Raw genomic sequence first — 22,492 nt, 5'->3', positions numbered from 1 at the left:
AGGATATAAATCTCACGTATATTAGAAAATTACTATGATAGGGTTAAAAATTGAAGTTTGCTTATGAAAATATGGTTACTAATAATGATAACAGGCAACATTATTATTTATTCCCTTCAATCTCTAGACATTTTCTTGTTTCAATGTGTAGCAATGAATTAAATTGAATTTATTATATTTGAGGGAATTTGTAACAATTTACTATAAAAACATGGGGAATGTATTCCAGCTCCTGATAAAAAAAAATGTTTTCTTTATTCCAATAAATTTTAAAAATGCATCCTAGGCAAATGAATAGAAAGTGAGACTTTTCGATCATACCGCGGTGTTCTTTGTCAAAGCTTGACTTAAATGGAATCTGTCAACAGATTTTACCTATGGAATTTGAAAGCAGCATAATAAAGGGACAGAGACCCTGATTTGTCACTTATCGGGCTGCTTGGTGCAGTTTCGCTACAATCCCTGTTTTCTATGTTATAAAATGTAGTAGAGGTCAAAGTGCTGAGCTTTGTATATCCCGCCCACACCCCTGATTGGCAGCTTCCTGTGTGCACTGTACATTGTTAGCAAGCGGTTAATCAGTGGTGAGGGCGGAGTTATATAGATTAGCTGGACTACCCTGCACATGAGACCTAGTCCTGCAGTGATAATCTCTTGCTGATAAAACACTGATTGTATGGAAACTACAGCACACAGTCTTGTAAGTGACACATCCTTAGAATCAGGGTCTCAATGCCTACATTATACTGCTCTCAGATTAAATAGCAAAAACCTGTTGTTTCCCCTTAAAAGGGTCACCAGTACTTTAATATTGATGTCTTATCCTTAAGATTTGTAATCGATACCAGATCGGAGTGGAGGGGTGGGGGGGTGACACCTGATACTCCCACGGATCTGCTCTTCCTATTGCTAGTGGTATCCGGATGTGATCAATTGCAGAGCGGAACAGCACAGCTCCACCACCTGCATAGTGGCCGCGGCAGGGTACTGCAGATTCACCATTATTGATTTGAAAATGGATATATTACTATTTTAAAATATTAAATATGAACTATATGATATCATGTGCCCATGAATATGAACTTAGATTGAAGGAAATAGTTAACTTCCAAAACGTGTAGGCTCCTTCTTTGGTCTCTCTGGTTCACCATATGGACAGATGTTGAACTTGTAAAACACATGGTGAGGACTGTCTATATATTTACCCACAATCTGCTGAGTTCACATATTATATCCCTTATTTAGTCTGTTTATACAGAGAACTATTGACAATCATGTATGTAGATCTTTATAAGTAGTTGCCGTTAACATACTTCTTGTGCAGAGATTTTTCGGTATGCCTTATATTTGTGTGATGGCGAACGTTGGCTACAGTATGTGTGCCATCAGGCTATAAGATGGAAATTGCCCCTTATGGTTACTATTGAGAATAGTGAGATGCTGACACTTTTTCTCCACTCTGTTCATTCATCAGTACAAGAAATACATATATAAATCAACCATTAATGTAACGCGCCGGTGATACCACATGAAATACATAAATAAATCAACCATTAATGTAACGCGCCGGTGATGCCAGAACAGACCCTTGTTAGTGTATGTAAGGCCTCATGCATGTATGATAGAATGGCTGATAATGTCTGTACAGCGCAGTGAGAGAAGCCGTAAGAAATAAATAGGAGACAAGCGAATAATACAAAAAATGTTTTAGTCCGTAGTTTCGGGTTATTAGGACTATACCTGTGATTCCGAAAATGGTGTTTTCTATCACGCATCAATGCTGGTGACATGGCAAGAACATAGGTATGCAGGACTTTAGCGGCTCTCCAAACTTTGTGTGACACCACCTAGAGGAACAGAAGGGTACAACGTCTTCAGGACATGCCAAGCCACATTCTAAAGACCTGGAGGATTGATTAATAACATTGCTGTGCAGTAAATACAAACTCAGGCTTTTGTTGGAAGCGCACAACGAAATGACGAATATTGATACTAATGACGATGATTCTTACCGATTTTCCAAAAATGATGTAAAATCTATTGATTTTTACTACATATTTTTGGAAACCCTCGATGCAAAAAAAGGTATTGTGAATGCATCGAGCACACATAGCCTTAAAACGTAGCCATGGTTTTTTTTTTTATCAATAGTGAACATCAAAATAATATTAACTGTCATTTTTTATCATTTGTATGTGATGTATCAGCACTTAATAGCCTAACTTGATGAAGTGAGAAAAATATAGGCATAAATTGAATTTATGGGATCTGTGGTAGATAGACTCACTTGGCTGCACATAGATGTAGACACAGGAACACTGTATCTTTAAATCTTCCACTGATTTATTAAGAGTACTGCATAAACCAGGTAAACTATAGCAAAATAAATAAACACGGCCTTCCTGGCCTAACAGGAAAACAAAAACATAGCCTATGGTATAGTCCTTGTCACTCCGGGTATCCATCCGCTTCAGGAACAAACAGCACAAGGTTCAGCTTTCCTTAACATGAAACCTTAGCTCCAGATTGTACCTCCAGGTCCACCCCACCTGAATGCTCTAGAAGGCTGGGTATTTATACTCTTGACTCCTCCACTCTACACCTGTTCAATCAACCCAGAACTAAGCATGGCCGATTAACCCCTCTGAGCACTTAGTGTGCTGGAGATTTTTTTATATATATTACTAGAGCTAAAAACCTCAGTGCTACATATCTCCCCTCCAGTACTTTGCCAGTGACTTTGTCACAGATCAAGTACCTAAAAATTGTCATGTGCATATGGATTCACCCCTATTGCGACGAAGCCCCCAAAATTTCTGATGCAACCAATTACATAAGTCATGTAAGTCATGAGCATGTGTTCAGGCTGTCCAACAGCCACAAATCATGCAGCCACGGGGACTCAAACATAATATACGAGCACTCCCAGACACTCAGATAACACACAAGCATACTCGGATAAGTCGTTATCTCAGCACGTTCGCTCATCACTAATACACACCTTTTCTGAAAGTCAACAGACTGCAACACCATTAAGCAATAGGCATCACTAACCAAACATCACCATGAAAACCAAGGAGATCTTCAAACAAGTCAGTGACAAAGTTGTTGAGAAGTACAAGTCAGGGTTAGGTTATAAAAAAAAAATATGCCAATCTCTTATGATCCCCCGGAGCTCCATCAAATCCATTATCATCAAACGGAAAGAATGTGGTACCACAACAGAGAGGGCTGTCCACCAAAATTCTCAGCCTGAGCAAGGAGGATATTAATCAGAGAGGCAGCACAGAGACCAAAGGTAACAATGAAGGAGCTGCAGAATTCCCAAGCAGAGACTGGAGTATCTGTTGATATGACCACATTAAGTCATACACTCCATAGAGGTGGCCTTTATGGAAGAGTGGGCAGAAAAAAGCCTTTACTTACACAAAAATTGTAAGGTTCGTTTTGAGTTTGCCAAAAGACGTGTGGGAGACTTTCCAAATGTATGGGGGAAAGTGTTGTGGTCAGATGAGACTAAAATTTTACTTTTGGCTACCAAGAGAAACGCTATGTCTGGCACCAAACTATCGCAGCTCATCACCTCAAGAACACCTTCCCCACAGTGAAACATGGTAGTGGCAGCATCATGCTGTGGGCATGTGTTTTGGCAGCAAAGATAAGGAAAGTGGTCGTTTTCGAGAGAAAGATGGAAGGTGCCAAATACAGGGATATTTTTGAGCAAAACCTGATTCCATATGTCAGTGATTTGAGACTACAAAGGAGGTTCATCTTCCAACAAGACAATGACCCAAAGCATACTGCTAAAGCAACACTCGAGTGGTTTAAGGGAAAACGTGTAAATGTTTTGGAGTGGCCTAGTCAAAATCCACACCTTAATCCAACAAACAGGCTCTCCATGCATGTATGTGTTGTGACAGTGAAACAGCCATGACACATGCAGCCGCGGCACCGGACAGCAGATCAGCAGGAGCAATCCAGGTATCCGGCTTCCCTCTGCAGCTAATTCGGTAAGCGCTATAGCTGGCCGGATAAGCAGGGACTAACTATGACTAAGGGTGCATGTGGACATGTTTTAGTTATATACAAATAAAGTTGAAGATTTTATACCAGTGGATGCCTTTTATTATATTCTGATCATTACTGTCAGTGGCAGCAAGATTTAGAACATGAATAATGCACCTGCGGCAAGCAGGCTTTTTTACTTTTCTAATCATCAGAAAATTACTTATTGTTTTAATGAAGAATAAAGGGAAATGACAGCTGATACATGCTGCCCGATGCAGGGGCAATATTTATCAGATCGTGACTGAATGATTTCAGCCATATACTGTCATGGCCGAAAGTTTTGGCATCCTTAAAATTGTTCCAGAAAATGAAGTATTTTCCCCCCCAAAATTATTGCAAATACATATGTTTTGTTATACACATGTTTATTTCCTTTGTGTGTATAGGAACAACATAAAAAAGTGAGAAAATAGGCAAATTGGACATAATTTCACACAAAACCCCAAAAATGGGCCAGACAAAATTGTTGGCACCTTTCTAAAATTATGGCTAAACAACTTTATTCCAAGCATTTGATGCTTGTGCAAACTCACTTGTAGCAAGTAACAGGTGTGGGCAATATGAAAAGCCAACCTGAAACCAGATAAAAAGAAGTAGACTAAATCTTTGGCTTGTGTGTCTGTGCGTACCACACTAAGCATGAAGAACAGAAAGAGGAGAAAATAACTGTCTGATGAACCAAAATTTTAATGAAAACTATCAACAATCCCCAGGTTACAAGTCCATTTCCAGAGATATTGAAGTTCCTTTTTCCACGGTGCAAAACATAATCAAGACGTTTACAACCCCATAGAGCTATAGTTAATTTTCCTGGACAGCAGAAAAAAGTTGATGAATGGTTTCAAGGCAGGATAGTCCAGATGGTGGATAAGCAACCTCAATCAAGTTCCAAAGAAATTCAAGCTGTCCTGCAGGATTGTGGTGCATCAGTGTCAGCACACCCTTTCTGTCAACATTTGAATGAAATGAAACACTATGGCAGGAGACCCAGGAAGACCCCACTGCTGACGCAGAGACATAAAGAAGCTAGAGTGCAGTTTGCCAAAACATACATGACTAAGCAAAAATTCTTCCAGGAAAGCGTTTTGTGGACAGATGAGACCAAGATAGAGCTTTTTGGTAAAGCACATTATTCTACTGTTTACCAAAATTGGAATGAAGCCTACAAAGAAAAGATCACAGTACCTACAGTCAAAGATGTGTTGGGGTTGTTTTGCTGCCTCTGGCACTGAGTGTCTTGTCTGGGTGCAAGGCATCATGAAATCTGAAGATTACCAAAGGATTTTGGGTCACAATGTAGTGCCCCGTATCAGAAAACTTGATTTGTGTCCAGCAGGACAATGACCAGAAACTTACTTTAAGAATCACCCAGGAATGAATGGAAACAAAGCGCTTGAGAGTTCTGAAGTTGTCAGCAATGAGTCCAAACCTAAATTCCATTGAACACCTGTGGAGAGATATTAAAAATTGCTGATGGGACAAGGTGCCTTCAAACATGAGAGAACTGGAGCAGTTTGCCAAAGAAAGTGATCCAAAATTCCAGTTGAGAGATGTAAGAAGCTTGTTGATGGTTATACGAAGCGATTGATTGCAGTTAGTTATTCCAAAGGGTGTGCAACCAAATATTAAAGTGAGGGTGCCAGCAATTTTACCCCGTCTATTTGGGGGTTTTGTGTGAAATGATGTCCAATTTGCCTTTTCTGTGCTTATTTTGCGTTGTTACAATAAAGACAAAGGAAATAAACATGTGTATAAGAAAACATGTGTAATTGCAATAATTCTCTGGGAGAAATAGTTCACTTTATGGAATAATTTCATGGGTGCTAACTAGTGTTGAGCATTCCGATACTGCAAGTATTGGGTATCGGCCGATATTTGCTGTATCGGAATTCCGATACCGAGTTCCAATATTTTTGCGATATCGGAAATCGGAATCGGCGTGTGCGGTGCATATGGTTCCAAGGGTCTGGAGGAGAGGAGACTCTCCTTCAGGCCCTGGGATCCATATTCATGTAAAAAATAAAGAATAAAAATAAAAAATATGGATATACTCACCCCTCCGGCAAACCCTGGCTGTCACCGCTGCAAGCGTCTGCCTCCATTCCTAAGAATGCAGTGAGTGAAGGACCTTCGATGATGTCACGGTCACGTGAGCGGTCAGGTGACCGGTCACCTGACCGCGACGTCATCGAAGGTCCTTCACTCTCTGCATTCTTAGGGACGGAGGCAGACGCTCGCAGCGGTGACAGCCAGGGTCCTTCGGAGGGGTGAGTATATCCATATTTTTTATTTTTATTCTTTATTTTTTACATGAATATGGATCCCAGGGCCTGAAGGAGAGTTTCCTCTCCTTCAGACCCTGGGAACCATCCAGGATACCTTCCGATATTTGTGTCCCATTGACTTGCATTGGTATCGGGTATCGGTATCGGCGATATCCGATATTTTTTGGATATCGGCCGATACCATCCGATACCGATACCTTTGAATATCGGAAGGTATCGCTCAACACTAATGCTAACACTTTCAGCCATGACTGTACGTTTAACTCTGAAATGCTGCAGATTTCAAACAAAAACAAGGTTTAAAGGCCGTCAGGGGCTGACCCACACAAGATACTACTCATCCAGGTGGGACCTCCCCCTGCCCATTCCCCTAGAGTGACTGGCTTTACCCTACAAACACACTCGAAGAGAGATTGGTCAGTTTGATAAATGCGACCCATGGATTGGGCAGCATGTCTCTGCTGTCACGTTCTCTTTAATATATTTTTTGAATAAAATTTGGTGATATGTTTCTGATATTCTGTATTATTATCTATATTATAAAATAATCCTTTTTACACTGTCCACTGAGCCTTATTTGTATATACAGATAATTAGTCCTTTTATTATCATCACCGGCAGGATAACCTGAAAAGTAATGCTTATATATGGATAGCAAAGCATCCACCATTCACTATAGGTGATTGTGACAGCTCACCTCCTCCTTCCTGCATATTGACTTCTCAGATGACAGAGAAGGCCTAGAAATATCTCCCAAAAAGTCACGTCCAGTCAAAAGTTCCCTAAATAGTGACTGATGTAAAATAAATCTCGACACTGCTTTGAACAAAGCAGAGCAGCAGTTTAGGTAAGATTGTCGAACCACAATAATTTACAGAAAACAATATTAGGTGTGCAAATGCACTAAACAAATAATTAGATCTATGCGTGACTGTATCAATAAAGCTTTGTCAAAGCCAAATACCAGGATGTATCAAAAACAAACATGCTTTATTTAAAACATAACATAACAAAACGAGAAAAAAATCACTTTGTCAAAATGTGATACAAATATATGTACAAAAATCTCATGTAACCTAATCTGTAACATCAAAAACTCACCAATACACATCACAGGGATGTAGCTTTAAATTATCCAAGTATTAAAAATCTTCAATCAGGGCAATGTTCCCTGTGAGAAAGTATGAAAATAGTTTACTCCCAAAAGAAATAATACCACTCAGAGGTGGCTACTAGTGATGAGCGAGTATACTCATTGCTCGAGTGATCTCCGAGTATTTGGATGTGCTCGGAGAATTAGTTTTCCTAGCCTCAGCTGCATGATTTACAGCTGCTAGACAGGCTGAATACACGGGAGGCATGCCTGTTTGTTAGGGAATCCCCACATGTATTCAGGCTGTCCAGAAGCCAAAAATCATGCAGCTGAGGCGACGAAAACTAAATCTCGGAGCACATCCAAATATTCGGAGACCACCCGAGCATGCAACAATACTATTCGCTCATCACTAGTGGCTACCCTATAAATAGGTGCCAGTTTAGATGCCTATTAGTTGGAGACTCTGGAATAAACCAGATTTGACAGTGAGAAAAATATATTGCATGATATGTATATATGTACATACAAATATACTCTATAAATATATATCTGGTCATAACTTCAATATATTTCGCCTCACTGTGCACTGAATGTAGTCTCTAATGCTATGTTCAGATGAAATGACAGATTTTACCCAGGGGGCAATAACTAGTTCATCACGTCTTATCCAGCAGAAGAGCTGCTATACCTCAAATTGTTGAGAAAGTTCGTGGCTGTGTAAAGTCATCAGATTATATGTGAGGTTGCACTTTGCTGTGTATGGGCTTGTATAGCCGCAGACTGGTTAGAATGTCCATGCTGACCCCTGCCTGCTGCCTTGGAGCACCTACACTAGTCCATGTAGCAATGTAAAACTGTGGTCTGATCTTTCCTGGAGAATAGATGACGGCAGAACACACTATGGGAAGAAGGCAAGCTGGTGGATAGTAAGTGTGATGCCCTGGGCAACGTTCTCATGGGAAATGTTGGTTCTTGGCATTTATGAACATGTACCATCTGCCTAAACATAGCTGTAGACCAAGTACATTTCTTCATGGCAATGGTATTTCTCAGTAGTGGTGGCCTTTTTCAGCAGAATATTGATCCCTGGCACACTGCATAATTGTTCCAATCTTGATAATTTTTACATTTACCAGGTCAATCTATAATTGAGAATCTGTGGGATGTGCTGTAAACAAATCACTGAAAGTTCAGTTAGAAGACTTAGGGTATATGCACAATAAGACAACGTCTTATTGCTGAGGTTTTGGAGCAGGAACTGAGCAGAAACTCCAAGTTTTGGAGAAGAATTTGGAGCGTTTCCGCTCATTTTTTACTTTAAAAACACCTAAAAATATCAGTGTGCACATACCCTTAGAAATGTAATTTGGAGTATTTACAGCATCTGCTTCTCAAGTCTTTGGGCCAGATATCACAACACATCTTCAGAGGTTTTGTGGAGTTGAAGGATCAGGGCTGTATTAGAGGCTTAATGGGGAACTACCTAATATTAGTTATTGTTATGGTTGATAGTTGCATACGGTATCTTTACAGAGCATGAGACGCTTTGTGTTTGAAACAGGTGTGGTTTCTCGCCTTTGGGGATAACAAGCCTGAAAAGCTCGAGTATACTTTCCTTCACATGTTATCCAACTCCGCACCACGTAGGATCTTTGCAACACTCATCGTTTTACAGGAAGCCTCTACAATAAAAAGTACTTACTGCAGCACAAAGCAATAATGATTGTATGAATTTAGACACACACAATTTTACATTATGACGATTATCATAATTTTTTGTATTAAACACTGGAACAGTTATGAAACTCATACTGTAAAATATACAGGCAATGTGTGCCTGTGTGGAGATGCTCCAATGCTAATACTATATAACATATCCCATGATACTTAAATGCTATAAACTGTCAAACTGTGTAGAAAAAATAAATTTGTAAACCTGGACTAGGACCAAGTCAATTAGCAACCTACTTCATTACAAAAAAAACTGCTCAAGCAAGTCTGCATGGGGATTAAAACCCCTAAAGAAGCTCAGTGGTTAGCACTGTTCCTTTGCAATCATAGCATCTTGTATGTTCTCCCTGTGTTTGAGTGAGTTTTCTCTGGATTCCCCGGTTTCCTCAAACACTCCAAACACATATTGATCTATAAGCCGGACACATCTCCCCGAGAATCTGCCTCCAGAGATTATTTATAATGAAAGACTGACAGTCTGCTCTCCTACACAGATTTCCCCGAGAATCTGCCTCCAGAGATTACGGTATTTATAATGAAAGACTGACAGTCTGCTCTCCTACACAGATCTCCCCAAGAATCTCCCTCCAGAGATTATTTATAATGAAAGACTGACAGTCTGCTCTCCTACACAGATCTCGCCAAGAATCTCCCTCCAGAGATTATTTATAATGAAAGACTGACAGTCTGCTCTCCTACACAGATCTCCTCGAGAATCTCCCTCCAGAGATTATTTATAATGAAACACTGTCAGTCTGCTCTCCTACACAGATCTCCCCGAGAATCTGCCTCCAGAGATTATTTATAATGTAAGACTGACAATCTGCTCTCCTACACAGATCTCGCCGAGAATCTCCCTCCAGAGATTATTTATAATGAAACACTGTCAGTCTGCTCTCCTACACAGATCTCCCCGAGAATCTCCCTCCAGAGATTATTTATAATGAAAGACTGACAGTCTGCTCTCCTACACAGATCTCCCCGAGAATCTCCCTCCAGAGATTATTTATAATGAAAGATTGTCAGTCTGCTCTTCTGATATAAATGTCTCACACTGATAACACCCACTTTCATTTCCAGTAAGCTCTGGAGGCAGATTCTCCAGTCTAGTCCATAGATCTTAACAGCTCTTTTACATATTAAGAAAAATGTGGATTTATCGTGAATAAGACATCGAATTGCAGATATCAAGGTATCATTGTATTCAAGTTCCTATGACCTGCATGCCCATATAGACAGCTTAGGAGGTCTGGTCCTACTGACAGATTCCCTTTAAATTTCTTTTTCATTATTCCAAGATTTAAAGTAATGTGTTCTTCTGCCATGCTGAGCATCACTTTGCTTTACAGTGCTACAATTCTCCTTTACCACATCTCTCCTCCTGTTACTAATGTTTTGTTATTTAAAGTGAACCATTTTACTCTTCTTTACCGAATCAATCACACCACAATAAGACTGCCTCATTTGTCAGCCGTGGCTAGAAGTCCATGTTTGCCAACATCTATTTCCCTGCCAAAGTAAGAGTATGATCAAACAATGCAGCCATTTTTAGATTTTTACTGTAAAATTTAAGATTTTTTAATACAATTTCGAGGATGTTCTACCTAAATCCAGGCTGTATTCAATGTATTTTATCCCTGCTTGTTGTCATATAACCAATAATGAATTCAGAGTCTAGGACCACAAGGTAGTATAAATTATTAAATTAGGGTAAAGTCTTTCTCTGGAATATATCATTTAAGGCTGTAAAACGTACAATACTGCAATCTCCCATTGGAAACCTGTGGATTATTTCCTGCATGTAGCTTTACATAAGTGACTGGTACTTTGGCTACTATATCTTAACTATAGAGGACTAAGATTGATCTATGAGGACCAAATCCTGATGTTTTTGTGAATCAGTCGTAATTTACAAAAAAAAAAACTGTAAATCTTTTTATATGTTATTACATAATATGAAAAGATTAATTTTTAATTATGTTTACACCTCTTTTTCTTCTCTTTGCTTATACTTATGATTTCTGCTCTTAAGCGCACCTGTATAGCAAATGTTATACCAGAATAGCGTAAAGCACAAATAATGAGAAAGTTAAATTGAATATCAATTAATTAACAGGTAACTATGCTTTCATGGGACGTTTCAGAATAAGCTGTCCAGTGTGTACATGATGAGTGAAACTATCTTTGACCATTATTTGCGTAGATGTGAATCTAGCTCCATAGTGAGGAAAAAGACTTGCTAGAAAGCTCAGCACAATCTTTCTGTGCCTCACTGTTTACTGCTAAGCTGGTGAGAGCACACTATCATTGCGCACATCGGCCAGTGCTCATCGCACAGGGACTAGCCCAGTCCCTGAAAGGGAAGTCACTGATAACACTTCATTTCAGGACTAGGCAGAGTCTGCAGCAGTAACCACGGCCTCTGCCTGCTGATGAGGCTCTATTTGAATATCCCAGTATGGACTGGGATTTTCAAACGAAGGTCAGAGTTTTGGTTTTAACATGAAGACATTGGAATGAGAGGAAGGCTGTTTTGTTCATTGCAATTTTTCTTTTTTGTTTCTAGATGTGATCGGTAATTCTTTAATGAAGAGGAACAGAGACCTGTAATATTTAAAGTCTGATATTCTTAGGTTTACTGGCTAAGCTGAATTCATTCCAAGGAAATTCTACTACTAGTTGGCATCAATGCATTTTTTCATAGGAATGTGTAGATGAATAATCAGGAGGTACAGTAGGCCTATCCATTTCTCGTAGTCATCCCTAGCAGAATACAATTATTTAGACAGAGGAAGCTTTTGTGTAGAAATGTACTCTGTGTTACCTGTTTCACGGTTTGGCTGTACTCCTCTTGAGTTTCACTATCAGGAAGTGGGGTCTGGAAAAAAAACGAAAATAATCTCCATTATATTAAAGAAAAGGCAAATAAAAGACTACTGTATCTAAAAAGGGCAAAGAGGACTATTTCATCTCCTCCGGGACGTTCTTAAGGGTAAAACTGATTGTTAACTTGTGTTAACTTGTATCACATATACAAGCACAAAGGTGAAACAAATATCTCCTTACATTACCAGAAAACATGACGCATTCTGAATGTACAAGTACAGTAAAAAAAAAGAAAAAAAGAAGAGTTAAAGTAAAACCAAAAATGTGCATCCTGGGTCTGGTCAGCAGCCACTATACTCTGCCACTCTGTGAACTTGTTCACACATGTTGCTATGAATGACTTTCAGGTTAGGGAACCACAATATTTATTTTCTTCTTCTCGTTTTTAGAAGTATGATCATCACACATTGCACATGTTTTTTGCTGAATGTTTTTCTTCAACAAAAAATTAACGTTTCACAGTACTAACAAAGTAAATGAGATTTTTAAAATCTCATGCACACACTTGTTTATTTTACCTTGTGTTTTTTGAGCTGCTCTGCGATTTTTTTGAAATATGCAGCATGTCAAATCTTTCAGTGTTTTTGCAGTGTTTTACACTTAATCTAATAAATGGGAAAAAGCATAAAAAATACACACAAAAAAAGCACCTATTTTATACAGCGTTATTCCTGAAAAAAAACACACTGAAGAAACACCTTGTGCAAACATACTCTTAATATGTCTGACTGCTAACCCCATAACTGCACAGGAGTTGGCTCTACATTATCTGTGCGCTTATTACTCATAGTTAGTGATGGGCAAAGCTGTGGATGTTTGGGTCCAGCGGGTTCAGCTGAACATTAACAAAATATTTGGTTCGCATACCAGAACGGTACCATAACCTGAACCCAAAGCCGGACCCCATTCAAATGATTGGGGGGCCCGAACATCCAGAGTTTCCCATGCTGTCATCTGTGTAAGGGCGCCAGAAACACCGGTGGCTCTGATTGATGGTAACTTTGCATGAGCCAGCAGCTCTGACCAGCGGTAAAAAGGTTACTGCCGGTCACAGGTGCTGATAGCAGTGAGAGCAGGCGAGGCTGATGAGAATATTCATCAGCCGGCGCCTGTGCGATAAATAATTAAATGATGTGGGGTCACAAGTCTTTTTGTATGTTCTCCTCGTGTTTGTGTGGGTTTCCTCCGGGTTCTCCGGTTTCCTCCCACATTCCAAAGACATCCTGATATGGAATGTAGATTGTGAGCCTCAATGGGGACAGTGATGATAATGTCTGTAAGTGTTGTGGAATTAATGGCACTATATGAAATATTTTATTGTAAAAATCTTTTGCATCCAAAAAAAATGTATGTATGGCTTTGTAAAAACTCCTAAAATTTGTCAAGTATGCCCTCTCTACCAGTTTTTTCTTATTTATTTTACTTAATAAATAAGAAAAAAAATGGGAGAGAGGGCATACTTGACAAATTTTAGTTTTTACAAAGCCATACATACATTTTTTGGATGCAAAAGATTTTTACAATAAAATATTTCATCTTTTTTTAAACAGGACCATCAACATCATCCAATCTATAAAGAATTCTTCCGGCTGTGACCGACCATATGTTTTAGACATGTTGTAATACTTCTACACCCATCACAAACAGAGCTCTGCTGGAGCAAAGAGAAGGGTAAAATGCCTGTGCTGGATATGCCACGCACCCAACACCTTAGACCTCTCATCTGTGCCCATTTCCCAATGTCTGCCTGTATCTCTTTAGTCTGCTGTAGATTTGTGATCTTTGTGAGACCTGGGGTCAGGTAATCCATAGATAATTGTATGAACGCTCTGACAGGGGTAATTTTCATTGAAGAAAAAGAAAAGTTGATTCCAGATTCTTGTTCGGTAAAATATTTTTCCAAGTTCATTGAAAAGATTAAAAAATCCACGTGCATGCAAACAGGGGCAGGGAAACAACATGGCGACGCATTTCAGACGCAAACAGCGTTCCTCCTCAAGGCCTGATGGAAATTAACTACCCATGAGCCTTATATACAAAGGGAAGTAATTCCAATTGGACATAAAAGAATCACATGACATTTATAACAGACATAAAACGTGTCTATTACCGCTGAACGTCTGTTTTAAATGTCATGTGACTTTTTATGTCCAAATGGAATCACTTCCATGTGTATATAGCCCATGGTAATTCATTCCCATCAGGCCTTGAGGAAGAACGCTATTTGCATTCAAAGCGCATCACCGTGTTGTTTTCTTGTCCCGTGTTTCAATCCATGGAAAAATATTTTATTGAACAAGAAGCTGGAATCATCTTTTTTTCTTCAGTGAATGATTAAAGCTTGATAAAATGTATTAATAAAAATGTCACATTGAGTATTTGGTGAGTTTTTTTTACCTCAGTATTTGCAAGCCAAAACCAGGAGTGGGTGATAAATTCAGAAGTGGTGATGATAATGTGTGCAAACTGTAAAGCGCTGCGGAATATGTTAGCGCTATATACAAATAAAGATTATTATTATTAAGTGGTGACATGTATTGATATAAATGTCACATTGAGTATTTGGTGAGTTTTTTACCTCAGTATTTGTAAGCCAAAACCAGGAGTGGGTGATAAATACAGAAGTGGTGATGATAATGTGTGCAAACTGTAAAGCTCTGCGGGATATGTTAGTGCTATATAAAAATAAAGATTATTATTATTAAGTGGTGCATATGTTTCTATTATACTTTTCCTCTGATTGTTCCACTCCTGGTTTTTGCTTACAAATACTGACAGAAAATACTGACCGAATACTGAATGTGTGAATGTGGTCTTACTGGGTTCTCATACATACACTGAAGAGAAAAAGGGTAACAATGTCTTGAACTTTTGACTTTCAGGCTCCACATCTCACCATCCCCTACAGCTTAGAATGTGAGACTACCATCATTTTATAGACAATCATCTTGGCTATCTCATACATAAATTTGACTTGCAACTGTTTAGCATATGATTAGTTATGCAGATTCTCGTCAGGTCACTGCATTGTTGTAGCAAGAAAAGAGAAACAACATCAACCAGCTCAATAGCGGTCTCAAGAAAATTGCCAAACCGCATCATGTGAGTGCCATGATAGTTGGAAGAATATGAAAGGATGTCTGTCCATCCATTCAAAAGTCAAGAAGGGAACGTCCAGGCAAATACCTGAGTCAACAAGTCGGCTCATCACAATATCTCCACAGGTCCTATTTTTTGTATTGACGCATCTAATGAGCGTGTGCAAAAGTCATTATGAAAGAAGGTGGAGCAGCTATTGTGATTAGTGGATCAGCTTTCATTGTAATACTGACTTTGATGATAAAGAGCCTGCAGAAAACTCTTCCTGAAAGAAAAGGAAGTTTGAGTCTAGCAAAGCCCCAGTGGCCAGTGGAGAAATTGCAAGATTACAATTTTTTATTTTATACAGAATTGTGTTATGAAAAAAAGTTCCAGTTTTTTTTTATAAAAGACATGTAACAAAAAAAAAAACCTTATAGGTTATTTTCTGATGACACGTTCCCTGTAAATAGTAAGTTACAAGTAATATTCTACGTGAATAAATATAAGCTGCTGCATCTTTGCAGAGACTATCTTTGGGTTTTTTGCATTTCCCTACAAGGTCACTGATGAACCTTTCCCCTTTTACCAGCTGTCATGTGCAGATTGACTTCTACCTGAGTGACTGTGTTTGCAGGACAAACATGTAAACTTCTTTATCATGGAAGATATCGCAAAGCTATTATACTCCAATTTACTTTTAAAAGAATGCTGCCTCAGAAGATACCGCCTGTCTGCCACAACTACAGTTAGGCCCATATATATTTGGACAGAGACAACATTTTTCTAATTTTGGTTATAGACATTACCACAATGAATTTGAAACAAAACGATTCAGATGCAGTTGAAGTTCAGACTTTCAGCTTTCATTTGAGGGTATCCACATTAAAATTGGATGAAGGGTTTAGGAGTTTCAGCTCCTTAACATGTGCCACCCTGTTTTTAAAAGGGACCAAAAGTAATTGGACAATTGACTCCAAGGCTATTTCATGGACAGGTGTGGGCAGTCCCTTTGTTATGTCATTCTCAATTAAGCAGATAAAAGGCCTGGAGTTGATTTGGGGTGTGGTGCTTGCATTTGGAAGGTTTAGCTGTGAAGTAAACATGCGGTCAAAGGAGATCTCCATGCAGGTGAAACAAGCCATCCTTAAGCTGCGAAAACAGAAAAAACACATCCGAGAAATTGCTACAATATTAGGAGTGGAAAAATCTACAGTTTGGTACATCCTGAGAAAGAAAGAAAGGACTGGTGAACTCATCAATGCAAAAAGACCTGGGTGTCCACGGAAGACAACTGTGGTGAATGATAGCAGAATAATCTCCATGGTGAAGAGAAACCGATTCACAACAGCCAACCAAGTGAACAACACTCTCCAGGAGGTAGGCGTATCAATATCCAAATCTACCATAAAGAGAAGACTGCATGAAAGTAAATACAGAGGGTTCACTGCACGATGCAAGCCACTCATAAGCATCAAGAATCAAAAGGCTAGACTGGACTTTGCTAAAAAACATCTAAAAAAGCCAGCACAGTTCTGGAAGAACATTCTTTGGACAGATGAAACCAATATCAACCTCTACCAGAATGATGGAAAGAGAAAAGTATGGCGAAGGCGTGGTACAGCTCATGATCCAAAGCATACCACATCATCTGTAAAACACGGCAGAGGCAGTGTGATGGCTTGGGCATGCATGGCTGCCAGTGGCACTGGGTCACTAGTGTTTATTGATGATGTGACACAGGACAGAAGCAGCCGAATGAATTCTGAGGTATTCAGAGCCATACTGTGTGCTCAGATCCAGCCAAATGCAGCAAAACTGATTGGTCGTCGTTTCATACTACAGATGGACAATGACCCAAAACATAAAGCCAAAGCAATCCAGGATTTTATTAAAGCAAAGAAGTGGAATATTCTTGAATGGCCAAGTCAGTCACCTGATCTCAACCCAATTGAGCATGCAATTCACTTGTTAAAGACTAAACTTCAGACAGAAAGGCCCACAAACAAACAGCAACTGAAAACCACCGCAGTGAAGGCCTGGCAGAGCATCAAAAAAGAGGAAACACAGCGTCTGGTGATGTCCATGAGTTCAAGACTTCAGGCAGTCATTGCCAACAAAGGGTTTTCAACCAAGTACTAAAAATGAACATTTTATTTAAAATTATTGAATCTTTCCAATTACTTTTGGTCCCTTTAAAAACAGGGTGGCACATATTAAGGAGCTGAAACTCCTAAACCCTTCATCCAATGTTAATGTAGATACCCTCAAATGAAAGCTGAAAGTCGGAACTTCAACTGAATCTGAATCGTTTTGTTTAAAATTCATTGTGGTAATGTCTATAACCAAAATTAGAAAAATGTTGTCTCTGTCCAAATATATATGGACCTAACTGTATGTGGCGCTCCAACTCTCATCCATGTATTTCTCACCAACATTAGTTGACATAATTAAATCCAGGAATTCCCTGGCACAACACAATACACAGCCTTTTATATTCAGTGCCTTGAAAGAGTATTCATACCCTACAAATGTTTTCACACTGTACCCTCAAAACTTAAGTGCATTTTATGGGGATTTTATCTGATATACCAACACAAAGAAGCAAGTATTTGTGAAGTGTAAAGGAAATGATGCATGGTTTTTGAAATACCTAAAAAAAATATAGATCTGAATATTTTGACATGCATTTGTATTCAGCCCCCTAAGTCTGACACCCAGTTGTCAAAAGGTTAATTTGCATATGAAAAACAGACTTTGCTAAAATGTGTTTAGTTGTCAAACACTATAAAGGGCTGGTTAGGCAGGGTATTTAGCAATAATATACAAATGCTGGAGGGGTGCAGGGCATGGGGGATCTGTTAGGGTATGTGCACACGTTGCAGATTTGCCTGTGGAATTTTCTGCGCAGATTCTACATCTCTTGGCAGAAAACGTCAGTAAAATTCCCCGCGGATTTGATGTGTTTTTGATGCGGATTTGCATGCGTTTTTGTAAGCTAAATAAAGATTTTTTATTTAACAAAAAACAAAGAATTGGGGGTCATCTATTACACCGGGTGTTATCTTACATGGCGTGTACAGGGAGCGGTCCTGGATGGTTCCCAGGGTCTGGAGGAGAGGAGACTCTGCTTCAGGCCCTGGGATCCATATTCGTGTAAAAAGAAAAGAATAAAAATAGAGCTCCCGGCTCTCAGCGATGCATGCGGCGGCTTCCGTTCCCAGGGATGAATTGCGCGCCGCGAGGGACCTCAGAGCTCCACACAATGCTGTACCTGGAGTATAAGGTGACCCCCGACTTTTGAGAAGATTTTCAGGGGTTAAAAAGTAATCTTATACGCCGTAAAATACAGTAGATAGATAGATAGATAGATAGATAGATAGATAGAGAGTTAATAGAGAGATAGATACATCTATAGATAGATGGATAGATAGATCTATAGATAGATGTATAGACAGATCTATAGATAGATGGATGATAGATAGATCTATAGATAGATGGATAGATAGATCTATAGATAGATGGATAGATATATCTATAGATAGATGGTTAAATATATCTATAGATAGATAGATAATACCAAGCCTGATTTTTAGTAATAAACATAATAAAATGGTACATAAAGAGTTAAATAAAAACATACACACACACAAAATGTGCATTAGGCCGGGGTCACACTTGCGAGAAACTCGCACGAGTCTCGCACCACAATACCCGGGACTGCCGGTGGCACTCGGAACGGAGCGTTCAGCTGCACAGAAATACATGCATCCGCACACTCTGGTCCTGAGTGCCGGCGGCAGTGCCTGGTATTGAGGTGCGAGACTCGTGCAAGTTTCTCGCAAGTGTAACCCGGGTCTTAGGCTTCTTTCACACTTCCGTCGGCAGGCGGCCTTCAGAATGTGTCGCTGCAACGTATCGACGGATGTCTTAAAAATAGTGGAAAACGGATGTAACGTATCAGTTTTCTGACGGATGCATAGAATTATGCGCTGCCTGAATTTTAATGTAGAAAATTCTGGAGAGAGAGAGAGAGAGAGAGAGAGAGTGAATCCTTCCAGGCATGCTCAGAATAGAAAAACAGGATACGTCACTGGATTCCTGTTTTTGACGGTCAGCGACGGATCCTGCGTCCATAGGCTTCCATTATAGCCGACGACGGGCAGCGCAGGACCCGTTGATGAGCGATTTTCCGACGTCCAGAAAAAACGTTCCTCTGAACGTTTTCTCCGTCCGACGGACAGCAATTTTCCGACGGATCCAGTGCACGACGGATGAAACGGATGGCCATCCGTCACAATCCGTCGCTAATACAAGTCTATGGGAAAAAACAGGATCCTGCAGAAAAATTTGCAAGATCCTGTTTTTTGAAATATCGACGGATTTTGATGGGAGCTAAAAGACGGAAGTGTGAAAGAGGCCTTAAACGCAATATCTGTTTGATTTTAAAAAAAAAAATGGCATGGGCTCCTGCGCAATTTTCTCGGCCAGAGAGGGAAAGCCAGTGACTGTGGGCAGATGTTTATAGCCTAGGAAGGGGTTAATACTCATGGATCTTCCCAGGCTATGAATATCAGCCCACAGCTGTATTATTAGCCTTTACTGGCTGTTAAAATAGGGGGACCCCCGCAAAAAATTATGTGGGGTCCCCCTATAATTAGTAGCCAAAAAAAGCTATGCACCCACGAGAGGCCGGGGCATGATAGAGTCCCTGTAAAAAGCCTCAAGCCACCGGTCATACGGGTTTGTCCTATCCATCTGGGGGACAGAGCGAGAGAGACATAACATCTACGACATCTGTGAGGACCTTATGAGAGGCTCAGCAGTAAGGTACTACAACATCCAGGCGCTAGAGGAAGGCTACTGATTTCTACCTGGATAAGGGGACTCTGGATTTGCCTCCAAACCGGCCGGACTCTGCCTGCCCTGTGGTCTGGTGCTCTGGACTGTGGATGCTAAAGCCTTCAGTAAAAAGGTAAAGAGACTGAACCTTGTGTCCTCGTTCTTCACTGTGCCTTACACCATCCACCATCTACACACTGGGAAGCCCTGGTGACACACTTCACCTGTGGGAAGGTACACCATCTAGCTGCCATAACATCACCCCACCGGACCCCTTAAAGCAGCGTCGGTCACCCTGACCGAATACCACAGGTGGCGTCACAAACATTTCTCCTTTAAAGACCTTTCCCTTTTTCACGGACATCCCAAGGGCCACGGGCCTGATCCACTGAATTAGGTTCATCGTACAGTAATCCGAGCGCCAGAAAAAACGCATCAATATTACATAATGCAGGATCTCCTGGCGCAAGGGAAAATGCCCAGTCTTGAGGGTCGCCACGTAATAAAGAAATAATGATCTTAACTTGTTGAACTGGGTCACCAGAGGAGCGAGGTTTCAACGCCAGAAACAGTTTGCAATTATTTTTGAAACTCAGAAATTTAGCTCTATCTCCAGAAAACAAATCAGGAATAGGAATTCTTGGTTCTAACATAGAATTCTGAGCCACAAAGTCTTGAATATTTTGTATTCTTGCAGTGAGAAGATCCACACATGAAGACAGACCTTTAATGTCCATCACCACACCTGTGTCCTGAACCACCCAAATGTCTAGGGGAAAAAAAAGGCAAAACACAGTGCAAAGAAAAAAAATGGTCTCAGAACTTCTTTTTTCCCTCTATTGAAAAGCATAGTACTTTTGGTCCTCCAGTACTGTTATGAAAAGGTAATTCAGAACCACAATGGACCTTGAAGTTCAGAGCACACAAGTGACCTGACAAAAACCACAAAACATAGGACGAGCTCTGAGACGTGGGAACTCTGCTGACCGCAATCCCTAAACCTATCAAACCACACTAGAGGTAGCCGTGGATTGCGCCTAACGCTCCCTATGCAACTCGGCACAGCCTGAGAAACTAGCTAGCCTGAAGATAGAAAATAAGCCTACCTTGCCTCAGAGAAATACCCCAAAGGAAAAGGCAGCCTCCACATATAATGACTGTGAGTTAAGATGAAAAGACAAACACAGAGATGAAATAGATTTAGCAAAGTGAGGCCCGACTTACTGAATAGACCGAGGATAGGAAAGATAGCTTTGCGGTCAACACAAAAACCTACAAACAACCACGCAGAGGGGCAAAAAGACCCTCCGCACCGACTAACGGTACGAAGGTGCTCCCTCTGCGTCTCAGAGCTTCCAGCAAGCAAGCAAAACCAAAAAAGCAAGCTGGACAGAAAATATAGCAACAAAAGTAACACAAGCAGAACTTAGCTTATGCTGAGCAGACAGGCCACAGGAACGATCCAGGAGGAAGCAAGACCAATACTAGAACATTGACTGGAGGCCAGGATCAAAGCACTAGGTGGAGTTAAATAGAGCAGCACCCAACGACTTAACCTCATCACCTGAGGAAGGAAACTCAGAAGCCGCAGTACCACTCGTGACCACAGGAGGGAGCTTGATCACAGAATTCACAACAGTACCCCCCCCCCTTGAGGAGGGGTCACCGAACCCTCACCAGAGCCCCCAGGCCGACCAGGATGAGCCATATGAAAGGCACGAACAAGATCGGCAGCATGGACATCAGAGGCAAAGACCCAGGAATTATCTTCCTGACCATAACCCTTCCACTTAACCAGATACTGGAGTTTCCGTCTCGAAACACGAGAATCCAAAATCTTCTCCACTATATACTCCAACTCCCCCTCCACCAAAACCGGGGCAGGAGGATCAACAGATGGAACCACAGGCGCCACGTATCTCCGCAACAATGACCTATGGAATACGTTATGGATGGAAAAAGAATCTGGAAGGGTTAAACGAAAAGACACAGGATTAAGAACCTCAGAAATCCTATATGGACCAATGAAACGAGGCTTAAACTTAGGAGAGGAAACCTTCATAGGAATATAACGAGATGACAACCAAACCAAATCCCCAACACGAAGTCGGGGACCCACACAGCGTCTGCGATTAGCAAAACGTTGAGCCTTCTCCTGGGACAAGGTCAAATTGTCCACTACATGAGTCCAAATCCGCTGCAACCTGTCCACCACAGTATCCACACCAGGACAGTCCAAAGACTCAACCTGCCCTGAAGAGAAACGAGGATGGAACCCAGAATTGCAGAAAAACAGTGAAACCAAGGTAGCCGAGCTGGCCCGATCATTAAGAGCGAACTCAGCCAACGGCAAAAAGGACACCCAATCATCCTGATCAGCAGAAACAAAACATCTCAGATATGTTTCCAAGGTCTGATTGGTTCGTTCAGTCTGGCCATTTGTCTGAGGATGGAAAGCCTAGGAAAAAGACAAATCAATGCCCATCCTAGCACAAAAGGCTCGCCA

The 22,492-nt window shown here is 40.5% G+C and overlaps 1 protein-coding gene across 1 annotated transcript in view; it reads right to left on the bottom strand.

The window, feature by feature from the left end:
* Positions 1 to 22,492, bottom strand: part of RAPGEF3 (Rap guanine nucleotide exchange factor 3) — a 158,440-nt gene that overhangs the window by 79,437 nt on the left and 56,511 nt on the right. Inside the window, exons 3-4 of the mRNA XM_069758690.1 lie at positions 12,005 to 12,058; positions 1,741 to 1,847 (exon numbers count right to left, since the gene is read on the bottom strand). Coding sequence (XP_069614791.1) covers positions 1,741 to 1,847; positions 12,005 to 12,058 — 161 coding nt within the window. The remainder of the gene's footprint in view (positions 1 to 1,740; positions 1,848 to 12,004; positions 12,059 to 22,492) is intronic.

The sequence above is a fragment of the Ranitomeya imitator genome, chromosome 3 (assembly GCF_032444005.1).
Source record: "Ranitomeya imitator isolate aRanImi1 chromosome 3, aRanImi1.pri, whole genome shotgun sequence".
Lineage (NCBI taxonomy): Eukaryota > Metazoa > Chordata > Amphibia > Anura > Dendrobatidae > Ranitomeya > Ranitomeya imitator.
Note: the sequence above shows the minus strand (reverse complement) of the source record. Positions and strands in the feature narration are given on the sequence as shown.